Genomic DNA, 23,165 nt, shown 5'->3' on the forward strand with positions numbered 1-23,165 from the left:
ACAGCACCTTTGCCACTTGCCCGTTCAGATTCCTGAGGTTGGGGAGATGGGGCCAGGAGAGAGGAAAAGGGTGTGAAGAAGAAATAGGAAGGACACCAGCCTGGAGCAGGCTCAGGTCTGAAAGCGGCCAGGATGAACCTAGTAACCACTGTCAAAGGTGATCGCGAGCTTCCTCTCTGCTCCAAAACCTTTCGTGGCTCCCCGGTGCCCCTGACCAAAGCCCAAACCGCTCTTCCTGGCCTTTGAGGCCCTCCTTCCCAAGTCCTTTTCCTATGTTTTCACTATTTAATTCCCCATATATGGCCACCAGCCCTTGTCCACACTGTTCTACCCCCTCAGTCCATCTCCACCTGACAAAGTCCTACAATCACGGAAAGACATCTCCCTCGGGAAGCCCCCTCCCACTAGCGGGGATGTGCTGTCTTCCTTCCAGCGCCCCCAAATGCTGCTTCTAGCAGCCTTACCCTTGTTCAGCATGTGCTTCCCCAGGAAAGGCAACTGTGTACATTTCTTATCTCATCTTGAGAGAAAACTGGGACAGAGCTGGTTACAAATTCTGGCTCAGCCAGGGCCCAGCTGTGTCACCTGGGGCCTGTCACTTCACCTCTCTACACCTCAGTGTCCTCATCTGTTAGATGGGGAGTTCCCATCAACCTTCAGGGATCCAATCTGGTAATGTGACAGCACGCAGTTCAAGGCCCCGCAGGCACCCAGTCAGCAATGCAACCTCCCCCCACTAGCCTGCACGGGGGGAGGGGGGCCACTGACTCAGCGCCTCCCCCCACACCCTCTCTACTCCCTGACAGGGAAGGGGAGGCTGCTGACAACAGGAAGGGCCAGCAGAGAGGTGGCAGGATGTGCAGAGGCTGAGGAAGTCCAGGCAGTGAGCAGGTCAGCACGCTCACAGGGGCAGGGGCCCTGTGCACACACACCCTGCTCAACTCTCCCAACCCTCCTCACCCGGCTGCCAGAGCCTCCCTAAGGCGCTTGCCAGAAACCAGAAGCAGTCCTGCCCCTCCCTTCCAGAACATCACAGTTAAGGGGCCAGAGTGACCTGGAAAAGGGTTACTCTTTCCCTTACACTCAGGGGAACCTCTGGCAACTCATCGACGTCCCTCCCCAAGCCTCAGTTTACCCCACTGAGAAATGGGGGTCATGGTGAACTCAGCTATGAGGCACAGTATGATAAATAAAGCACATGTATTGATAGAGCTTGGGTAGGGCTCATCCCCAAGAGAAAGGCAAATCCCTGCCATCGTGTTCCACACCCCCATGAGCGGGCAGGCCCCACCCAGGGTCCCAGCGCCACTGCAAAGTGGCAAGCCCAGGAGAACATGGTATCCTGCTGCTTCAGAAGTCCCAGGATGGGCTCTGGGCAGGATGGACCGAGGCAGCCCCACCTCACGCACCCAGCGCCCACACAGGCGGACAGCTTTCCCTAGGCCCTCATCTGCGCGACCCATCCGACCCACGGAGCGCCTCTCTCCAGCCCCCCGGCGAGACCCAGACCCAGACCAGGCCCATCTCCGCTCCTCCCGTGGCCCAGAGCCCTGAGAAACCCTACGGATGTGGCAGTCTGGGGGAATCAGATCAAGGTTTCACTAAGGGGGTCTGGAAAGGAGAAGGGAAAGAGCCACCCGGAATCCGTCCGTGATTGGTCCCGCAAAAGTGAGGGGGTGGTGCCTGGGACCGAGAGTTCCCATCTTCCCGGGGTTTGCCCAGACTCCTGGCCCGGAAAGGTGAGGACGAGGCCGGGGGAAGATGAGGCAGGGCGGCCGGCCCGTGCCGCCGGGGTCGCCCTGCCTTCCGGTCGAGACCTCCTCTCGCCTCCGGGAAGTGAGGAGGGGGCTGCCCAGGAGGGGAGCGGCTCGGGTCCGGCTCGGGCCGTCGCTCTCATCCCGGCCCGGGGCGCAGAGGGGCTGCCCCCCGGGGAGGCACTCACCGTCATGGCGGCACCCCGGGGCGGCGAGAGCAGAAGACAGGAAGGTGGAAAGGGCTCTCGGGCCGGGCTCAGCGGCGCGGGAATCCCGCCGCCGCCGCCCCTCTCGGCCGCCAGCCGCCGCTCCTCCGGCCCTTCCCTTCCCCGGCGCTGCCCCGGCCCCTTCCATCCGCCCATAAAACTTTTTTTTTTTTTTTTTTTTTTTCAAACTTCCTGGGAGGACCCGGACGGGCCAACGGGCTGCGGGGAAGCAGGGACAAGCAGCGGCGGGGGCCGCGCGTGGACCAATGGGAGCGCGGGAGGGGCCCGGGGGCGGGGCCTGCCGCGACGGGACGGGCGAGCGGGGGCGGTCCTGGCGGGCGGATGGGGGCGTAGGGACGCCAGGGCGGGCTGGGCACTGGCCGCGGGCGCGCTGGGAGGAAGGAAGGGCCCGGCGTGCAGGTGACTCCTTAGGGCCACGGCGCGGGAGTGCGGGGTGGGGGCAGCCGGGTGTGGCACCCTCGTCGCCCAGCAACGGCCCCGACCCAGCCGCCAGCCGCCGGACGGAGCGATGGGCCCATGAGGGCTCGGCGCCTTGGCTTGATGGCGACATGGGCAAAGCACGCAGTACCACCAACTCAGCGGGTCCCACTCGCCCAGCCCCGCTCGTTACCTGTGTAATGGACTTTCGTCCTTCCCACAGATCCGACGGGGTGTGTCCTTTCCCCCATTTTACTAATGAGAAAACGGAAGCTCAGAGAGGTGAGCCAACTTGCCTGAGGTCACATAGAAAGATGAGACAGGATTCCTAGCAAGTACTCTAAGCACAAAGTGAGTTCTGGAATGGTAGGACCTTCCCTAAATGCCCGCTCCTCACAGGGGGTCTTTCTTGGCTTAAGAACCTCATTTTGGGTTCTTCGGTATGGGCTATACCTGTTTCTCACTTTCCCAAAGCACTGGGTGGTTTGTAAGAGGCGTTCTGCCTGCAGGAGCTCCTCTAAGCCCGCAGCTGAGGAGGGACCATGGTGGTATTTGTTGTTAAATTCAAGGGGTGGCTTATGGGGCATTGTGTTTCAAACCTTGTATTACCTTAAGCACAGTACTTAACCCCGCTGCCTCAACTTCACCCTCTGTAAAATGGGATAATGCTATTATCTCACAGGCTGCTGTAAGGATTAAGTGTTAAGTAAAGCACCTAGAACAACCGTTTTATCCTTAGTTCGCTCTCCTTAGGTAGGGGTACAGGGGAGCTTGGAATAATTACATTTCAATGATTCTGCCATCTCAGTTTGGGGTTCAAAAATGATGGCTGTCATGATTATAATTACTCTCCCCATTTCACAGAAAAAGAAACAGAGGCCCTGGGGCGTTGAAGTTTTCCCAGCGTTTCCCACTGGAATTCTCTCCTCTGTCCTGAGGAAATGAGAGCAAGGGTAAGTCCTGCTAGACACTGGCCTCCTGGCATCCCCGTGCTGAGTGTTCCCACCCTAACCCTGTACCTCACTCAGGCATTTGGTCCTTGGGAGAATGAGTGAACAAACAAAAGACTTCAGCTACCACCCATGCCCTAGTGCAGTGGCATGGGCACCTGACAGTACCAGCCTCCTTGCTGGTTTCCTGGCCTCTGGGACTCCCTTTTAGTACCCTCAACACAGTGATTAGAACACTCCCCTGCTCAAAGTTCAACACTTCGCCACTGCTGATAGATACATTCTTGTGCCCACAGCCAGTGTCCATTATCACCTGGCCCTGGCCTGCTGTCCTCCATCATTAGACACACACATTTCACGTGCTAGGCTACACAACGCTGGGAAGTCCCAGAATAAGCCAGGTCCTCTGTACCTCCCTAACTGCACATGTTGTTCTGTGCCGTGTCTGGAGTACTTCCCTTCCTGTCCTCTTATGCCCCAACACACACACACACACACACACACACACACACACACACACACACACACACACACACACACACACACTCTCTCTCTCTCTCTCTCTCTCTCTCTCTCACACTTACTCTCTCCCTCCCCTCCCTCCATATGTTTGTTTGCCTGGAAAATTCCTCCTCACCCTCAAGTCTCAGTCCAAAGGAAGCCAAAGTGCCCCCAGCACAGACTTAGAATCTCCTTGCCCAGGGCTGCCGGCCTGAACTCCCTGCCCAGAGCTCCCTGCATCTATGTACTCCCCAACTCAAGGGATGACCACACTGTTTTCTAACCAGTTATATGTCAGGGTCCTCACAAACTGGGAGCTTCTTGTGGGGAGGAACAGAGTGGGTTTTGTCTATATCATGTAAAGCCCAGGGCCTCAGCCCACATCAGGTTTTTAGTAAACATTAGTCGAGTGAATGAATGCACAAATGAAGGGATGAGTCCCTTACTGCGACTTGCCCTGGTAGGACAGAGATGGCACAGCTTCAGGGACCCAGGAGTGACATATTAAACAGAGCCACCAAACTTTGGGGTTATCTAGTCTCAAACCATTACTCTATTGCAGATAATAATGCGAGACTGAGAGAAGGGAGGCAATGGCCCAAAGCCACACAAGTTAGGGGCAGAGACAGAACTCAAGCCCTGGCTTCCTAGCTCTTGACCTTGGAATAATTTCACTATCCAGCCCAAGAGATGTGTGAAGCTGCTCTAAGTAACTGTCTGGGAGGCTCCACCAGCAGTTCCGTCTCTCAGCTCCTGATTTGCCTCATCCCCAGGTAAGAGAATAGCTGCAAGTTCATTGAGCCTCAGTTGCCACATCTGTCCAATGGGGACAATCTGCAGAGACTCTCAGGGCTGCAAGGAGGACTCAGGGAGATATGGATGCTTGCAGATGACAGAGGTGGGCTCTCCCCCCTTGTGTGACCTAGAGCAAGTGAGTTTCACTCCCTCATCTATGAAATGGGCAATTTGCACCGTACCTGGTACACCTAGCGGTGAGGATGCAATGCGATCAGGTGTGCCACGCACTGACCACAGAGCTGAGCACACAGGAGGTGCACAACAAAGGCTGGTTATCACCACCATTAGCATCATCCCAGAGTCCATTTCCCCATTTCTCTCCCCCTTCTCTCTAGCCAAGGACTTACCTGCCCCCTCCTGCTGGAACTGCTATGTGTTAGTGACCTTTAGTTAGGCTGATAAGGTAATTCCTGCCCATGGCTTGGAGATACCACCTGCCCAGATAACCATGTTTGCCTGGTTACCCTTGTGCCTTAACCCCCAAAGAGCAGCAGTGAGGAAATTATGAAGTGGATGGAAAAGCTAGTGTTTGGACACCCTGCCCCGTACCCCTCCCATCACACCTCTGCGCATCCTGACCTCCCCGGAGCCCTCCCTGCAGCCCTGATCATCTCCACAGATTTTTTTTCCCCCATTAGACAGATGTGGCAACTGAGGCTTGGTGAGTTTGGCTGCAGCCATTCTCTCATCTAGGAATGAGGAAAATCAGCCAGAGGCTGGTTCCTCTAAACCCTAGCTATGCGACCTCGAGCAAGTCCTCCTTACCTCCCTCAGTCCCAGTCCTTCCATCTGTAAAATGGGTATACGGGCTCTCAGCCTAGAGCTAGACCCCAAGCCAATGAGAGTTAGCCTGTCACTGAGAGAAGACATGCCACGAGCCAGCCTGTGGCCCCGGGAGATGGCCAAGCCTCTTCCCTCCCACCGTGAAGGGGGCAGGAGAGAGCAGGTCACAGCTGCTCCCCTCCCCGCCCTTGAGGAAACCCCGAACCAGAGGCCTGAGTGTTTACAGCCCTCTCTGGGCAGGGGATGGTTTACGTAATGCCAGATGTTTGTGCAACTGGCTCGGGCCCAAGTCTGAGACACACTTTGCAATCCCAGAGCCCCTCACAGGCCCTCCCGCCCTCTCCCCCTGCCCCCAGCCTGGCTGCCTTTGGTCTGTTTGCTGATTGGGAGCTTTCAGCTGTGTGGATTATTCCGTCACCCCTCACCATGAAAGCTGGAAACAGCCCCAGTCCGGTCCTGCAGGTGGGACGTCCCCCTCACTGCAGAGAACACGTGAGCGCCGGGCTCTGCTTTCAGCTCTCCTTCCTCACATGGGGGCCCCACATCTCTTCCTCTCAGCCCCCCTACCAGCTTTTCTTTGACTAACACCAGCCTCCTCCTCCCCCTCCCCCTCTCTCCCCACCCTCACCCCTCCCACCCCACTGGAGCCAGCCTACCCTTTGCCACCTGAGGACCCCCAGAGACAGCAGGAACGGATTGAACAGCGTGGGACGGTCCCCGGGCATCCGCCATGAGGTCACCAGTCGGCCCTTGGGCGGGCTCCCAGCCTTGCCCTCCGCTGGCCTCTTGTCTGCCTGTCAAACAGGGTCCAGTGTTGGCCCCCGGGTCCCTTTGGTGGGATGGGGGGGTGGTCCCTGACGACAGCCTCCCCCGCCCGGGCTGCCATGCCCACCTCCAAGGCCCAGAGTGGCCATCTTTCTCCTTGCTCAGAGCTGCCTAGGGAAGAGCTTGTGAACTTGTTCACCCCGCGTGGTGTTGGTTGACAGGGCTCCTGGGGCTCAGCGCCCTTGGGGATGTGCACTTCTCCACCCTCAAGTCGGACCCCAGGTGGCCAGTGGGAGGGGAGTGCGGACCACAGATGTGTGCTCAACCCACATAGGGTTTTCAGATTATTTTGCATTAGGATCCAGTGTTAAATAATCAAGAGGTTTAACATATAACTACATATTTCTAGCTTCTCTTGAAATATCTAAAGATGGAGAGACTCTGGGCCCCTCTTCCCCACAGCAATGACCCTCTGGAGCCAAGGGGTCACCCAAGGGCCCCTAATCCTGAGTCCCCCACCTGCCTACTCTCCTCACCTCTGTGAAAGGAACACAGACCTCTACAGCCACACCCCCCAGCAGAGCCCGCAAGGGCACCCCCTTTGGAGTCATCCTTATTCGGGAAACAGAGGCCACAGTGAAGCAGAGGCATTTGCTCCAAGTCACAGAGCAAGTTGCTGGCAGAGGCAGGGCAGAGCCCAGGTGTCCCAGCTCTTCAGAACCCAGAGATTCTCTGGACTTAGGACGTGAAGCATCAAAGCACAGGTCCAGGGGGCTTTGCAGGGAAGGACTGCCCCCACCCTGCACCACAGCCCCATCACAGCCCTGACCACCAGACCGTGAGCTCTATGCTGGCGCTCCAGTTCGCCTCTGGCCCACACCCAGGCATACAGAAGGTGCTCACGAAGGGTATGTGAATGAATGAATGGGGCAGTTATCAATTCTGTCCAGTCCAGGCTTCCTGGGGATGGACTGGGAGGTTTGCTGGGTTGCTGGGGCAGGCCCATCTCATGGAGACTACAGGGGTCCCCTGTACTGCTATTTCCTCTTTGTTCACAAAGCCCTGGCCCCAGGAAGTATGAAGAAATAACTCAGAAAGAGGAAGACCAAAGTTGCCGGAGTCCCTGTACCAGCTGGAAGTGCCTTTAGTGACTGGTCCCCATCCCCTCCCATTTCACAGATGGAAAGGCTGGCCCACTGAGCAGCTGGAATGTTGCTCCTATTGTGTGAGGCCCTGCAGGCTGTCAGGGCAGAGCCAGGAAGCGGCTGGGGGGGGGGGGGGCAGGGGGAGCAGAGAGAGCACTGGGTAGGGGGGTCCCAAGCCCCGGGTCCTAATTTGAGTCCAACCACTGACCAGCTATGTGATCTGGGATGACTGCCCTGCCCCTCATTTCTTCATCTGCACGGTCAGAGGTTGGGCAGAACCCCCCCCCCCAGCTCTGACTAGCAGCAGGGCCAGACTTGGGGGCTCCAGACTGCCAGACAGATTCCCCCCTTGTCCCACCAGGCTTCAGAGGAGGCAGCGTAGGGAACAGCAGAACAACAGCAGGATTAAGAAAGCACAGCCTCAAACAGCCCGGTCTCCCTTTCCCCACCTCCCGCTGCCCCAGGCCCTCAGCTCTGACCTCACCTCTCTGGAGGCTGCTGGTGATGAGAACAGTCTGTTTGGCAGGTCCTGGGGAGGGGCGGGGCAGAGCTTGTGCTCCAGCTGCAGCCAGGCCTCAGAGCAGCCTCGGCGGGTCCTACCCCTTGCACACATGTCTCCCGCCCCGGGACCCTGGAGCTCCTCCAGGCCCAGCTGACTTCCGTACCTCCTTGGCCTTCTTCAGTGCTTCTCTGGCTCCAGCTCCTGGAAGCTCTACCCTTTCTCCCAGTCGGGCCAGCCCTCCAGAACGAGAAAGGACCTTGCCTTCAGAGACCATCAGGGCCAAACTACCATTTGCCCAGGGAAGGGCAGCGACCTTTTCAGGACATCTTATCAAGTTGAAAGCAGAGCCCTGGCTTCTGACCCTAGGATTGTCCACTCACCCAGGTCCCCAAGCCAGAAGGCAGCCCTGCTGCCCAGTTCCTCTAGAGCCCCTCTTCCTGATGGCCCCATCCAGAGCCAGCCTTGGTCTGGATGACCCCAGAGCTCATCTGAGGACCTCAGCCCACCTCCAGCCTGATTTCCCTTCCCTTCCCCTCCCTCTGTGCCCACACCCATTTCCCAGCTACCGAGTCGGCCTGCTTCTGATCAGTCAGTGCGTCTTGGCCTCTGCTTCGTTCTGACTCCTCAGGCTCCTTTGATTGGAACTGGAGATAAGAAAGAGCACAGTTTAGGTCAGGTCATTCCCCAGGTTCCAACTTCTTAACCACCCAGTCATCATCCATCCATCTAACATCCATCTAGAATCCAGCGTCAGTAGACCTAGACCCATGTATCCATCCAACCATCCAAAATCCATCCTACTTCACCCAGCCACTCACCTCTCCAACATCCGTTATCCCGATACATTTGTCCTCGATTTAGTCATCATCTATTCCTATTCCATCCATCCTATATCCAGTATCCCTCCTCAATCCATCCAGCATCATTCACCCATCATCCCTTCCCCCATCCTGCCAACAGTCGTTCGCCATCCATCATCCATATTCCACAGCATTTACCCATCCATGAAGCATCTATCCATCCAGCACCCATCACCTGTTCCACTCATCACCCATCCATCCATTCATCCACCCACCCATCTGTCATCTATCATTCATTCATCGTCTACCCACTGACCTACCCACCCTCCATCTGTTTCTTGCAAGCCCTGAAGCATCCATGTATTCACTGGTCAACCAGCCACTGGGCTGAAATCCTCCTTTGTGTCAGGCCCTGGGCCAGAGGCTGGGGGTATGGGGATAAAGTAGGTCCATCTCCTGCCCTCATGGAACTCATGTTTTTTAAGGGAAAATGACAACTGAGTGTGACCAGATGAGGAGAAGCAGAACTACCAAGCCCAGAAGGGAAATATCACCAACCCAGGGGTGGGGTGAGTATTCAGGGAAGGCATCTCAGAACAGGCCACCTGATCTAAGACTTGAACAATGAACAGGTGAGTGAAGAGGGAAGGGAAGAGCATCCTAGGCAAGAAACAGCATGTACCAGGGCAGGGAGCTGTGCTCACAGAGCTCTGCAGCCAGCTCAGCACAACTAGAGAGCAAATCTGGAGTGGAAGGAAGGCCAGGAGGCCTTGAATGCCATGCCAAGGATTTCCTAAAGGTGATCGGCTGGAACCCCAGCAGAACCTGGTGAATACCTCTGCTGTGTCATCTGTGAAATGGCCTGAAGCATCTGGTGCTCCTGCCCCTCCTCAGTCACTGTCTCCTAACCTCCAAGGGACCCCTGAGCCTCTCCATGGAGTAACTCTAGTTGAAGAATCACTTTCCTCTCTCTTCTCTTTTAACCAGGCCAGCCTGCAGCATCCCAGCGTCCCCTGGGACACAGCATCTTCTCCTCCCTGAGCTGCCTGTGGCCCACCTGCCTCCCCAACAAGCCGGACAGCAGCCTCTCATGGGGCCCCAAGTCCCCTCTTGGGCCCAAGGGCAGGACCAAGCTGGCTCATCCCTGCATCTCTGGTGTCTGTGCATTGAGTTGATCAGGGGAGAAATCGATAGCAGCCTCAGGGAAATGTAGGGAATGGGGCTCCCTAGTCCTTCCATGGGCTCAGAGGCTCCACAACATCATGGTTAAAAGCTTGGGCTTTTCCAAGACATGGAAACAACCTAAATGTCCATCAGCAAATGAACAGATAAAGAAGATGTTGCATACACACACACACACACACACACACACACACACAGTGGAACATTATTCAGCAATAAAAAAGAACAAAATAATGCCATTTGCAGCAACATGGATGGACTTAGAGATTATCATACTAAACGAAGTAAGTCAGACCAATTCCATATAATATTACTTATATGTGGAATCTAACATACGACAAATGAACACATCTACAAAACAGAAACAGACTTGTAGACATGACTTGCGGTTGCCAAGGGGAAAGGGAGGTGTGGAGGGAAGGAATGGGAGTTTGGGATTAGCAGATGCACACTGTTATACACGGGATGGGTAAACAACAAGGTCCTGCTGTAGAGCACAGGGAACTATAGTCAATATCCTGGGATAAACCAGAATGGAAGAGAATATGAAAAATATGTGTGTATACATATATGTGTAACGGAGTCACTTTGCTGTACACCAGAAATTAACACAACATTGTAAGTCAACTATACTTCAATAAAATTATAAAAAGTGAAAACTTGGGCTTTGGCGTCAATCCTTTTGATCTCATTTCTCTCAACTTATACATGTGTGACCCCCGGCAAATGCTGAATGAGTCTGGGCCTCGTATGTAGCTGAGACACATGTGGCAAAGCGTGTAAAACCCCAAGCCTAGGGCCCGGCACACCACAGACCCTCCCCTGTCTGTGGGGGAGGCAGCGCTGGGCTGCACATCGTGGAGATGGGGAGGGTTTGGATGAATGAGCGGGAACCTCCGCATTGCCCCCATGGTGGCTGTCAGGGAAGCAGCTGGTCCCATTTTACAGAGGAAGGCCAGGACCAACAGAGGCTGGGTGTCCAAAATCACCTGCTGCATTCCTGGTAAGCTGAGGCCAGGTTGCAGGGTTCTGGACTCCAGGACTCTTCCCACCTACCATCTTCAGATAAATGCTCTGGGCTGTACCAGAGCACCACTGACACTGTGACCCTGCCCCTGGACCAAAGAGACAAGAAGGAACTTAATGAGCACCTACTATGCGCCAGGCGCTGGGCTTACTTTACATACAGGCCTCCATTTAAGCAGCTGTCTCAGTAGCAGCTCAGCCCAATGAGCATTTACGCAACCCCTTTTCTGTGCCTGAGAGGAGCCGTAGGGGCCAGAGAGGGGTGAGTGAAGCTGTCCTGGGCTTTAAGGAACTTGGAATACAGCAGTGGGGAGGGGACATGAGCATGCTGGCTGCAGTCCCAGACAGGGCCAGGTAGAAGCCACCAGAGGCAATACAAACCAATTATTCTAGGGCCAGGAGGGAAGAAGGCCCTGGCCAGTGCATCTTGCTTGAGACCTCAGGGTGATCTGCAGAGAGCAGACCTGGGGTCCACCCCTACCCCAGCCCTTACTAGCTGTGTGATCTTCGGTGGGTGGCTTAACCTCTCTGTATCTCAGTTTCCTTGTCTGTAAATAAATAGTGCCTTTCTCATCAGATGGCTGTGGAGATTAAATGAGGAAAATAACATAAAACGTTCCGACCAAGGTTTAGCACATAGCAAATGCTCAAAAACAGTGTTCTCATTATCACTGTGCAGTTTGGTGCTCGGGAAGGGTTTTGGTCAGGAGGGAGGATTGTGTGCAGGAGCTGAGGGAGGCTTTTGGGGACACTTGTGTTGGTTGGGGCTTGCTTTTGGGGTGCTCCTCAGAAATGAGACTGACTTACCTCCCACTGTGGCGAGCTGGGGCCCTCTGCAGGGCTCCTGCCCCCCAGCTGGCCCATCTCCTCCAGGCCAGCCGTAGTTGAGGTCTCTGGTCCGCTTGTCACTTTGGTCTTTGGCCACTGGGTGGAGATGCTGGCAGGGCTGGAGGGCTGGGCAGAGCTCTGGGGCCACGGCCCGGGGCCGTATCCATTGACTAGGGTGGCCCCTGCCCCTCCTTCGGGCTGGCTGTGTCGCTCTGGCTCCAGCTCCAGGGTACCCTTCGTGCCTGGGGAAGCCATGCCTGGGCCACCCCAGTGTCCAGCCAGGTCCTTGTGGGGCAGCTGGGCCTGCAGGAACTGCAGGAGGCCTTCCCAGTCCAGCCTCAGAAGACGGGAGGCGAGTGTTGTGTCCTCGGAGCGGGTCCAGGCCCCCTCTCTGGGTGCCCCGAGAAGGCCCACCAGGTCCCTCCAGTCGAGCTCGGGTCGCCTCTCGGGGCCACGCAGGTGTGGGCAGGCTCCCTCAGCCCCCCGGCCCACGGCAGGGGGTGTCCCAGGCCTCCGGGATTTCGAGAGCTCTCCTGGGCCTGCCCTGGAGTTCCCCAGGGCGCTCACAGGCTGGGGAAGACTGGACAGCTCCGGCAGGCTGCCCCAGCCCCGGGCAGCCAGCCTGTCAGGGGGCTCCTCCCAGGCCTCTGCCTGCCCCCTGTGGCAGGGGGGCCCACCCAGCAGCCGCCAGCTCTCCTCCGACTCCCTGGGAGGGCCCCTCCATGTTCCCTGTGGGGCTCCGGCAGCCCCCCGGCTGGGCTCCCCAAGTCCCCGCCAGCCCCCCAGGCCCGGGCCCTCCTCCTGGCCGCCCGCGCGTCTCTCCAGGTGTCTGCTCAGGCCCCAGGATCCTGGCGGCTCCTCCTGACTCTGCCCCCTTCCCAGAGGCTGTCTTGGGCCGGCCCGGCCACTTTCCAGAGGTCTCTCTGTCCGCTGCTCCCTCTCAGGAGTCCTGGCTGACGTCCTCGGGGGCGGCGAGGAGCCCTGGAGCCACCTGACCCCCTCAGGCCGCCTCTCGGGGCGCCTGGGATGAGGCGGCTCTGCTCGGCTCCGCCGGGCCGGCTCCGCCTGCTTCGCGAGGGGCTTGGTCACCTGAGGATGAGGTGAGGGGGTGGGTGAGGCTCCAGCACCTTGACTGGGTGGTGTCCGTCTAGGAGGACAGGCAACTGGGGTCTTAGCCAGGCCTCAGGGAGTTGCACGCTCTGTCCTCACAGCACGCTGGATCAAAGCAGGTCAAAAAGTACCGAGGGTCTCTGGCTTCCCTCCCTGGGGGGGTCAGCCCTTCCCTCTCACCCATCTTCCTCAGTTCCAGAAAGAGATCTGCAAACAGCTGCTCCCCTTCCTGGCTCCACCCCCTCTCCCCCAAGATATTGATTCCAGCCTGGGCTATCAGGTGCCGGAATTTCCACCACCCGTGCGCCATCCACCGGGCTGGGCCTTGCCATCTAAGAGTTTCTTTAAAAATATCAATCCCCACCCTGGAAGAGACAGCCCTTAGAGCTGGACTAACGCATGGGAGGTTTTCCCTGTAAACGTCTCAAGATGGCAGGTGCCTAATGAAGGACAGGGACCGCGTGCAAGGGCCACCTTCAAGACGGACTGATTGGGGTCCGTCTCCATTTTGCTGGCTCTTTGGGAGAGGGAGGAGCTGGACACCCGTGATTGGGACTCTGACCCTTTGGTAAAGAACCGCCCTTCCCAGGACCCCCGCCCGACACCTGGGGGAGGGCGGAAGCAGTGGCTCACCCCTTGGGGGTGCAGGGGCCCCGGGCAGGCTGGCAGTGCTCACCTCCCTGCTGAGGGCAGGGCTGGACTGTCTTCGGAGAAGTTGGCTCTGACCTTGGCTGGGCCGCTGCGACTGCCCCTCATCCCGGGCCTGGAAGGCCCCCGGTGCCTCGGACTTCCTATGAGCAAATGCAGCCGCCCCTCTGAGGGCCCTTGGGACTGTCCCACTCCCGGCACCCCAGCTCCTCTACTCTCACCCCCAGTGGAAGAGGTGTGGCAGATCCAGGGACCCACCACAAGCTCGATGAAGGGCCCTAAGTGAGGGAGGATCCTCTCAGGGCCTCAGCTTCCCCTTCTGCAAAATGGGGATAGACACTGCCCTATTCTACCTGCCTCCTGGGGCTGTTGTGAAGACGAAGTGAGAAAATGGATGCGCAAATGTTGGGGAGCTCAGCCCTGGCCTTGACCATCTCCTGTCTCACTCAGTACTTCCTTTCTGGCTGCCACCCCACTGGCAGCCCACAGCTCACTCCCCAGAAAAGGGTAGACTGGTCCTTGTGGGAATCAAGATTTACAGAGCACCTACTGTGGACCAGGCACTGTGCTCGCATGATCATAACGGCAAACATTTATGGAGCACTTCCTGTGTCCCAGGCACCTGTACTACCTCATTTCATCTCCTGCAACCCATGAGGTGGAGCCGGGAGACGCAGGATGTCATATGCCCCCTTATTCCATTCTTTCTGCCCATTTCCTGTCCATATGGTAAATTTTGGACTTCCCTGGCTAACCTGTTTTTCCCCTCAATACTAGCTACAGCCATCCTCGCTGTTGGATAAAGAGCTCTGAGCAAGATCAGCAGGAAGAAACATCCTCTCTTCCCCACAACTCCAGAAAGGCCAACATACAACCGTCCATGTAAATGTCATTTCTAAGACACTGAGACTGGGACTTCCCTGGTGGTCCAGTAATTAAGACTCTGCGGTTCTTCTGCAGGGGGCACAGGTTCAATCTCTGGTTGGAGAACTAAGATCCTACATGCCAAAAAAAAGACACCCAGACTTCAGGCCACATCCAACAAAGATCACCTCTAAGCTGTAGAAAGTCCCTAGTTCCAGCTACTTGTCTTGCTTAATAACTGGTAGTCATGGCTATTAATATTTAACATGACATCTCTGTTGAAATGCAGGAACACCAAACAGAATCTCGGTACATCTCTTGTTTGCCCTGTGTAAGAGGGTCAAAACGAAAGACCTGGGACTTCCCTGGGGGCACAGTGGCTAAGAATCCACCTGCCAAGGCAGGGGACAAGGGTTCGATCCCTGGTCCAGGAAGATCCCATATGCCACGGAGCACCTAAGCCTGTGCGCCACAACTACTGAGCCCACACACCACAACTATGGAAGCCCTTGCGCTCTAGGGCCCACATGCCACAACTAATGAGGCTGAGTACTGCAACTACTGAAGCCCACAAGCCTAGAGCCTGTGCTCCACAATAAGAGAAGCCACCACAATGAGAAGCCCGTGCACCACAATGAAGAGTAGCCCCCACTCACTGCAACTAGAGAAAGCCTGCGTGCAGCAACGAAGACCCGACACAGCCAAAAAAAAAAAAAGACCTAACCACTCCACTGGATATTTAGGATATTTATTGCAAGAGGGTTTGAGAGTCTGACTTCATCTAAATTGACACATGGAACTGCGTCTCTGGTGGCTGAACCGAACCAGAAGCCTGGGAAAGATGACAAGGTGCTGACCTTGACTGAGCCAGTGAAACAGGAAGAAGAATCGCTACTCAGGTGTGAGCGGGGACCACCAGCTTGCAGACTAGGCTGAAACGCTGCAGAGGCTTTAGAAAGCAAAACAATTACGTACTTGGGCTTTGTTCTTGTCTCAGGGCTTTTGCCAATAGCACTAGAATCAGACCCATAAAGTGACTGGATTTTTAGCAGTTATTAGCATTTGACTCACAGGGAACCAAAGTTCCTTACTCTGGAGTAAGTGTTTCTAAGTTTGAGGGCTGCCTGGTCAGGTTCAATTTTTAATCCAATTTGAAGTGAGGCAGTTTCCTTGCTCTGTGAGATCTGATGCCTTAGAGTGAGCTTCCCTCAGAACCGGGGCATAGGAGCCTCTGCAAAGAAAAACCCCAGTGTTGACTAGGTGGGGAGGGTAATGGCAGAAAATACTCTGTGCAGGGTGGCGAGGCAAATGTGTGTATTAAAGGACAACGGTCGTCAGGTCTGGCAAATTGCATGAAGGCTCTGTTTTGAATTCAAGAGACTAGGAAATGCTTATATGATTCTAAGACAAGAGATTCCAAAGGCATCAAGAGGGTGGGAAAGGAAGATGTCAAGCCAAAATTCCTAATGCTGTAATGTGATAGCCCTTTAAGAGAAAATTTCCAGGCTCAGTTAGAACAATGCTTATACAGAGTAGATGCTCAATAAATACAGCTCGAAAGAATAAATGGGAGAAAGTAAGAGTATAGCTCTATAGCCACCCACTCATCAAGTCCCTTACAGGTACTTAAATAGGTTTTAAAATTTTATCTTCAGGGACTTCCCTGGTGGTGCAGTGGATAAGACTCCACACTCCCAATGCAGCGGGGCCAGGTTTGATCCCTGGTCAGGGAACTAGATCCCACACGTGTGCCACAACTTCGAGTTTGCATGCTGCAACTAAGGAGCCCTGCAGCCGCAACTAAGGAGGCTGCTTGCCGCAGCTAAGACCTGGTGCAACCAAATAAATACATAAATATTTTTCAAAAATTTATCTTCAGAGAATGAATGGTTTTCTACTTGGAAAAAGTGCCATACGAGAGGAAAATTTTTAATTACTCACTAGAGTTATAAAACCTTGGTTAAAAAGTAAATAGTCTACTTCACCAAAATATATATATGTTAAATATGCAATTTTTATATATGAATTATACTTCAACAAAACTTTTTAGAAAGGTAAATAATCTGCTTAAAAGAGAGCAAAACAAAATGAACAGAAGTATCTGTATAAAAACAATTAAAGGATTAATAAAAGTATAAACATATTCCAGACTTCTACTATAAACCCTTTCTCTCTCTAAAAGTTATTGCAGTAAGAAAAAAAAAGAAAGAAAATTTAATTTTGATTTAAAGACCCTGATGAGTTATCAGGTAAAATCAAAGGTATGCAAATTGACATCAGACCAAAAACAGTCATCACAAAAGGCCAAAGACAAAGGGGGTTTTCAGGGTAGTGAGACTATTCAATATGTGTGATACCCCAATGGTGGACACATGTCATTATACATTTGTCTGAACTCAGAATGTACATCACCAAGAGTGAACCCTAATGTGGACTACGGACTTTGGGGGATAATGGGTCAGTGCAAGTTTATGGATTGTAACAAGTGGACCACTCTGGTGGCGGATATTGATAGTGGGGGCAGCTGTGCACGTGTAGGAACAGGACGTATATGGGAAATCTCTATACTTTACACTAAATTTTGCTGTGAACCTAAAACTGCTCTAAAAAAAAACTATTTTTTTAAGAGGCCAAAGAAAGAATTTCACTAATGCTGGAGCCCAATACGGTTGTCGCCTGGGTAATAAATGCATAAAACTTATCGGAAAAAGAAACTTGAAGAATAAGAGAGGTTTCTCATGCAGATTCAAATCTAAAAGAAAATGTTGTCTAAGGGACAACGAAGAGAGGAATTGTGGATGCGAAATATTACCTGCTCCTTAGGGTGATGGAAATGTTCTAAAATTAGGTTGTAGTGATGCTTGTACAACTTGGTCTCTGTAAATACGCTATAATTTATTGAATTCTACACTAAAAGTTTTGAGACTTTCAGACCTATGTTTTTTTCTTCTCTTGACCGTAACTAATGGAATTCCAACCCTGATCCTTAAATCCTTAAAGACTCTGAGGCTGGAACTCCTGGAGAAAGAAATCTCAGCCAGATCCGGAGGAAATGTTTCTCCTCCCCGAGGCTGGGGAAAAGCAGACGTTCTGCTGGGCCGTAAACACCCATGTGAATGGAGCCACTGACCAAGGAGATTCGCGGGATTCCTGACTTCAGGTGCTGTCACCGTGTCCCAGGAAAGGAATATTTAACCTCTAAAAAGTCTGTCAGCCTGTGGGTTCTCTTATTTAAAATATGTAGCCCTGGCCATACGTTTTAAATTGACATCTCTGTTTTCTGAAACACACGGGACCCGTGAGTTTTCTTCTTTAAGACAGAAAAAAATCATGGACACTCTCTTCTCCCTCACAAAAGGTGTAAGAAAACAAAATCAACCTGTGACTCTGGATCAAAAAAAGAGTTTGAGAATTTAACCTCATTTAAATTAACGTACTAATATTCTAATTTTACAGAAGAGGAAACTGAGGCTCAGGTAGGTTAAATCACTTTACCACATCACATCACTTGACAAATGGCTTTGACCCAGGATTTGAACCCAGTCTGCCTGATCCTAATCATCACTTTTAACCACTAGGCTATGCACAATATCAATTGTCAAAAACAACTCCTGGACTTCCTAGGTGGCGCAGTGGTTAAGAATCCGCCTGCCAATGCAGGGGACATGGGTTCGAGCCCTGGTCTGGGAAGATTCCACATGCCACACAGCAACTAAGCCCGTGTGCCACAACTATTGAGCCTGTGCTCTAGAGCCCGTGTGCCACAATTACTGAGCCCATGTGCCACAACTATTGAAGCCCATGAGCCTAGAGCCTGTGCTCCACAACAAGAGAAGCCACTACAGTGAGGAGCCCGCACACCACAACGAAGAGTAGCCCCCGCTCGCAGCAACTAGAGAAAGCCCGTGTGCAGCAACGAAGACCCAACACAGCCAATAAATAAATTAAATAAATAAATTTATAAAAAAAAACAGAAAACAAACAACTCCTAAGGCGTAGAAACAGAGAGGTGACATGACATGCCCAAGGTCACTCAGCCAGTAAGTGGCAGGGCCGTGGCGGGGGGTGGGGTGGGGGGTTGGATGTCTAAACCCTTTCTTTGTCTGGAACCTAAGCCTTCCACCTGTCCTGCTGCCGAGCCTCCTCCCCAGCCCACCTGGCTGCCCCCGCCCTGGGCTCACCTGCGCTCTTGCCCGAAGAGGCGCTCCACCTCTGCGCGGCCAGGGCTGCGGGTGCGGCCCCCGTTGCTGCACTGGGGCCCTGGCTCCCTCTGCGCCAGCCTCCTGGGCGGGGGCAGGTCGGCCAGCACGGTGTACTCCTCCCTCTCCAAGTTGTGCCTGGTCTCCCCCGGGGGTGCTGAGCCCCGGGAGCCCCCCGAGCTGCCTGGTGGAGGTGAGGGTGCCAGAAGCGCTAGGTCACTGGGCGGGTGGCGGGGTGGGGAAGAGGCTCGAGGGGCATCCCGGTGTCCGATGCACACTTGAGAGGGCAGCCCTGGGGAGCCACGCAGAGAGTCGGTGGAGGGGGCCAGGCTTTCCATGCTAGTCCCGGGGTGGTCCTGGAAGAAGAGGGAGGGCTCGGGGGCCTGGCGTGGTGGGGACGAGAAGGAGGGTGCATCGCGGTGCCCAATGCATACAGGGGTGGGGGTGTGGGGGGGCTCGTGCAGAGAATCTGCGGAGGGCACAAGGCTCTCGGTGCTGGCCCTGGGGAGATCCTGGAACAAGAGGGGGGGCTCTGGGGCTTGGCGCGGCGGAGAGGAGGCCCGGGGTGCATCGCGGTACCCGATACACACAGGTGGTGGGAACTGAGGAGGGTCGTGCTGAGGGGACTGGTTCTCAGCATCTAATGTGTCTGGGAGGAAGGGGAAGGGGTCAAATTGGGTGTGGCGGGGAGGTGAGGAAGCCCGGGGGGCGTCCCGGTGTCCAATGCATACGACTGGCGGCATATAGGGGGGGTCACGGTGGGGCAATTCACTCTCAGATGTGTGGGGGTCTGGGAAGAAGGGAAAGGGGTCATGTTGCAAATAGCGAGGAGGTGAGGAGGCTCGAGGGGCATCCCGGTGCCCAATGCACACAGCACAGGCAAGCTGGGCGGGCTCAGAAGAGGTCTGGGGTGCACCGCGGCTAGCGGGGTGCAGCGGCGAGGAGGTCCGGGAGGCACCGGGGTGGCCTGGGTTATGGGAAGAGGAAGTGGCCCGGGATGGTGAGTTGTGCTGGGTGGGGCTGGAGGAGGACTGGCGTGAGTCACGCTGAGTTGGTCTGATGGGAGATGAAGTCTGAGGCCTGTCGCTTTGGGTTGGCCGGAGGGCAATAGATGCCCAGGGAACCTCACTTTGCTTGGAGCGAGATGGGGAAGAGGTCCGGGGGCCATCACTCTGGGTTGGCCGGAGGGGAAAGGAGGCCCATGGAATGTCTTTGTTGGTACGATGGGGAGAGGCACTCCGGGGATTTTTCTGTTGAGGGGAGCGATAGGGAGAGGATGGTCCAGGACGGTCCTGCTGGGTGCAGCCCTGAGAGGAGGAGCTTCCGGGGTTTTCCCGCCGTGAGGAAGAGGTTTTGGGGTTGTCCCTTTGGGTAGAAGAGGCTCTGGAGTTGTCTTGTTGGGTGGCTCTGGCGGAAGAGGAAACTTGAGGATTATTTCGTTGGGTGGACGAGGTTCTGGGGTTGTCCCGTTGGGCAATTCTTGAGGGAGAGGATGCTCTGGGGGTGTTCCGCTGTGTGGAAGAGGTCCTGGGGGTGTCCTGTTGGGTGGGCGAGGTTCTGGGGTTGTCCCATTGGGCAATTCTTGAGGGAGAAGATGCTCTAGGGGTGTTCTGCTGTGTGGAAGAGGTCCTGGGGGTGTCCTGTTGGGTGGACAAGGTTCTGGGGTTATCCCGTTGGGTGATTCTTGAAGGAGAGGATGCTTTGGGGGTGTTCCGCTGTGTGGAAGAGGTCCTGGGGGTGTCCTGTTGGGTGGGCGAGGTTCTGGGGTTATCCCATTGGGTGATTCTTGAGGGAGAGGATGCTCTGGGGGTGTTCCGCTGTGTGGAAGAGGTCCTGGGAGTGTCCTGTTGGGTGGGCGAGGTTCTGGGGTTATCCCGTTGGGTGATTCTTGAGGGAGAGGATGCTCTGGGGGTGTTCCGCTGTGTGGAAGAGGTCCTGGGAGTGTCCTGTTGGGTGGGCGAGGTTCTGGGGTTATCCCGTTGGGTGATTCTTGAGGGAGAGGATGCTCTGGGGGTGTTCCGCTGTGTGGAAGAGGTCCTGGGGGTGTCCTGTTGGGTGGGAGAGGTTCTGGGGTTATCCCGTTGGGTGATTCTTGAGGGAGAGGATGCTCTGGGGGTGTTCTGCTCTGTGGAAGAGGTTCTGGGGTTGTCCCGTTGGGCGATTCTGTGGGGAGAGGAGGCTCGGGAGGTTTTGAGTTGTGTGGAAGCAGTCTGGGCAATGTCCCTTTGGGCAGAGCGATGGAGAGAGGAAACCTGGGGGGTGGCACTTCGAGGACCACTCTGTGGTGTCACGGGAGAGGCTGGGGTCAGCGCTGACTGGTGCCGCTCCAAGGAGAAGTACCCGCTTTCTCCCCGGATCTTCGCCCAGTGCTGTCCAGCGCTTCGGTTCCCGCTACTGGAGCCTAGAGAGAGAAGAGGCAGGTTCAAGGTAAAGGCAGAGACCCAGGCAGCTCCCACAGCCTACTTTTCTTTGTTCCCTGGGACGGATGACTCGGGCAGACCCCACACCTGTCTCCTTAGAAGACCCAACGTCCCTACCACACAACTCCGCCCCTCTGAGCAAACCAGATTGGAGGACAGCTTAGATGCTGCTCTCAAGCTGAGGTCAGCAATTTGAAACTGAAAACCAGGCTGACTCAGTCAAAGTGGGGTGGGCTCTAGAGCTGAAGGTCACATGGCCTGGAGGGCCACGAACAAGCCAGAAAAGAGGCAAACCCATAAAGAACAGTTTTGAAAACAGCCTGTGAGGGACTTCCCTGGCCATCCAGTGGTTAAGACTTCATCTTCCGGTGCAGCGGGTGTGGGTTCAATCCCTGGTCAGAGAGCTAAGATCCCACACTGGCCGAAAAACCAAAACATAAAACGGAAGCAATACAACAAATTCGATAAAGACTTCAAAAATGGTGCACATCAAAAAGAAAAATTTTTTTTAGAAAGAAAGAAAGAAAGAAAGAAAAAGAACGAAAATAGCCTGTGTGACTCCAGAGAGGAAGAGCTAGATCGAATAGCAGCTACCAACAACTTTCCATTTCTGTTCTACTTCCTGCAATTGGATTCCGAGAAACTCCCCGCCTCGTCTAGTGAGACGAGTGTATGATGATCGCTCTAAGAAGTTCCTTTTGTGAACCAGCAGCATTGGCTTCACCTGGGGTTTTGCCAGAAATGCAGAATCTCAGGTCCCACCCTGGGCGCACTGCATCAGAATCCACATTTTAATAAGCTTCCCAGCTGATATGCATGCATGTTACAGTTTAAGAAACCCTGATCTAGGGACTTCCTAGGTGGCACAGTGGTTAAGAATCAGCCTGCCAATGCAGGGGACACGGGTTCGAGCCCTGCCCCAGGAAGATCCCACACGCTGCGGAGCAACTAAGCCCATGCGCCACAACTACTGAGCCTGGGCTCTAGAGCCCACGAGCCACAACTACTGAGCCCACATGCTGCAACTACTGAGTCCACGGGCCTAGAGCCTGTGCTCTGCAACAAGAGAAGCCACCGCAATGAGAAGCCTGCGCACTGCAACAAAGAGTAGCCCCGCTCACCACAATTAGAGAAAGCCCATATGCGCAGCAACAAAGACCCAACGCAGGCAAAAAAAAAATTAAAAAAAATTTTTAAACAGTAAATTAAAAACATAAATCATTAAAAAAAAAAATACCTCTTATCTGGGGAGCTCCCTGTTGGCCTAGTGGCTGGGATTCTGCGCTTTCACTCCCTTGGCCCGGGATTTAGTCCCTGGTGGGGGAACTGAGATCCCACAAGCTGCTTTGAAACCTCTGCCTCCTCTAAATTCTCTGAGCTGGTGTCACTGAAGTCTGAGTTTACAGCACCCATCAAGGAACTGGAACCATGCACAGAGCAGCACTTAAAATCTGCGTTGTTGGGAATTCCCTAGCAGTCCAGTGGTTGGGACTTGGCAATTTCACTGCCGGGGCCTGGGTTCAATCCCTGGTTGGGGAACTAGAATCCCGCAAGCTGGTGTGGTATGGCCGGGAAAAAAAAAATTGCCTTATGGCCTGATACCCCACGACGTTCCAAATCTGCCAGCTTCTCTCTCCACCTCTTCCCACCTCCCCGCTCTCAGCCACCCTCCTTTCTCACCTGAAAGGTTGCAACAGCCCCCCAACATGTGCACTCTGGGCCCAAGGTCATCACCCATCCAGGAAGATGCTTTCCAAAAGCAAACCTAGCTAGATCACCCCTGCTTACGAGGAGAGACCAAGAGCTATCACCAATGGGAGAAAACTGAAAGACATGGTAACTAAACGCAGTGTGGGACCCTGGATTGGATCCCGTAACAGAAAAGGGACATTTGTGGAAAAACAGTGAATCCAAAGAAAGTCTGGGGGCTTCCCTGGTGGCACAGTAGGTAAGAATCCGCCTGCCAATGCAGGGGACACGGGTTCGAGCCTTGGTCCGGGAAGATCCCACATGCCACGGAGCAAGCAAGCCCACGCACCACAACTACTGAGCCTGAGCTCTAGAGCCAGTGAACCACAACTATTGAGCCCACGTGCCACAACTACCGAAGGCCATGCGCCTAGAGCCCGTGCTTCGCAAAGAGAAGCCACCTCAACGAGAAACCCACGCACCACAACGAAGACTAGCCCCTGCTCACCGCAACTAGAGAGAGCCTGCATGCAGTAATGAAGACCCAACACAGCCAA

General features: G+C 54.6%; 1 protein-coding gene and 1 long non-coding RNA gene across 5 annotated transcripts in view; one reads left to right on the plus strand and one right to left on the minus strand.

Moving 5' to 3' along the window:
• TRIOBP (TRIO and F-actin binding protein) overlaps positions 1-23,165 on the minus strand; it is a 57,628-nt gene that overhangs the window by 21,597 nt on the left and 12,866 nt on the right. For 2 of the 3 annotated variants that reach the window (XM_057742178.1, XM_057742179.1), the window contains exon 1: positions 1,943-2,131. In XM_057742178.1, the coding sequence (XP_057598161.1) occupies positions 1,943-2,116 (174 nt within the window). In that variant the 5' untranslated portion in view covers positions 2,117-2,131. Of the gene's footprint in view, positions 1-1,942; positions 2,132-6,086; positions 6,225-8,408; positions 8,487-11,657; positions 12,768-13,464; positions 13,580-18,481; positions 20,038-20,097; positions 20,242-20,301; positions 20,901-23,165 lie in introns of those variants that run through there. The other variant, XM_057742177.1, reaches the window with a different exon arrangement.
• On the plus strand, positions 2,251-10,472 carry LOC130857018 (uncharacterized). Of its 2 annotated transcripts, XR_009054741.1 has the most exons (5): positions 2,251-2,380; positions 2,622-2,749; positions 3,263-3,351; positions 9,128-9,211; positions 9,630-10,472. It is a non-coding gene; the product is annotated as an uncharacterized LOC130857018 (long non-coding RNA). The 2 variants fall into 2 exon arrangements; XR_009054742.1 differs by lacking the exon at positions 9,128-9,211.

Source organism: Hippopotamus amphibius, chromosome 7 (genome assembly GCF_030028045.1).
Source record: "Hippopotamus amphibius kiboko isolate mHipAmp2 chromosome 7, mHipAmp2.hap2, whole genome shotgun sequence".
In the NCBI taxonomy this organism is placed as follows: Eukaryota; Metazoa; Chordata; class Mammalia; order Artiodactyla; family Hippopotamidae; genus Hippopotamus; species Hippopotamus amphibius.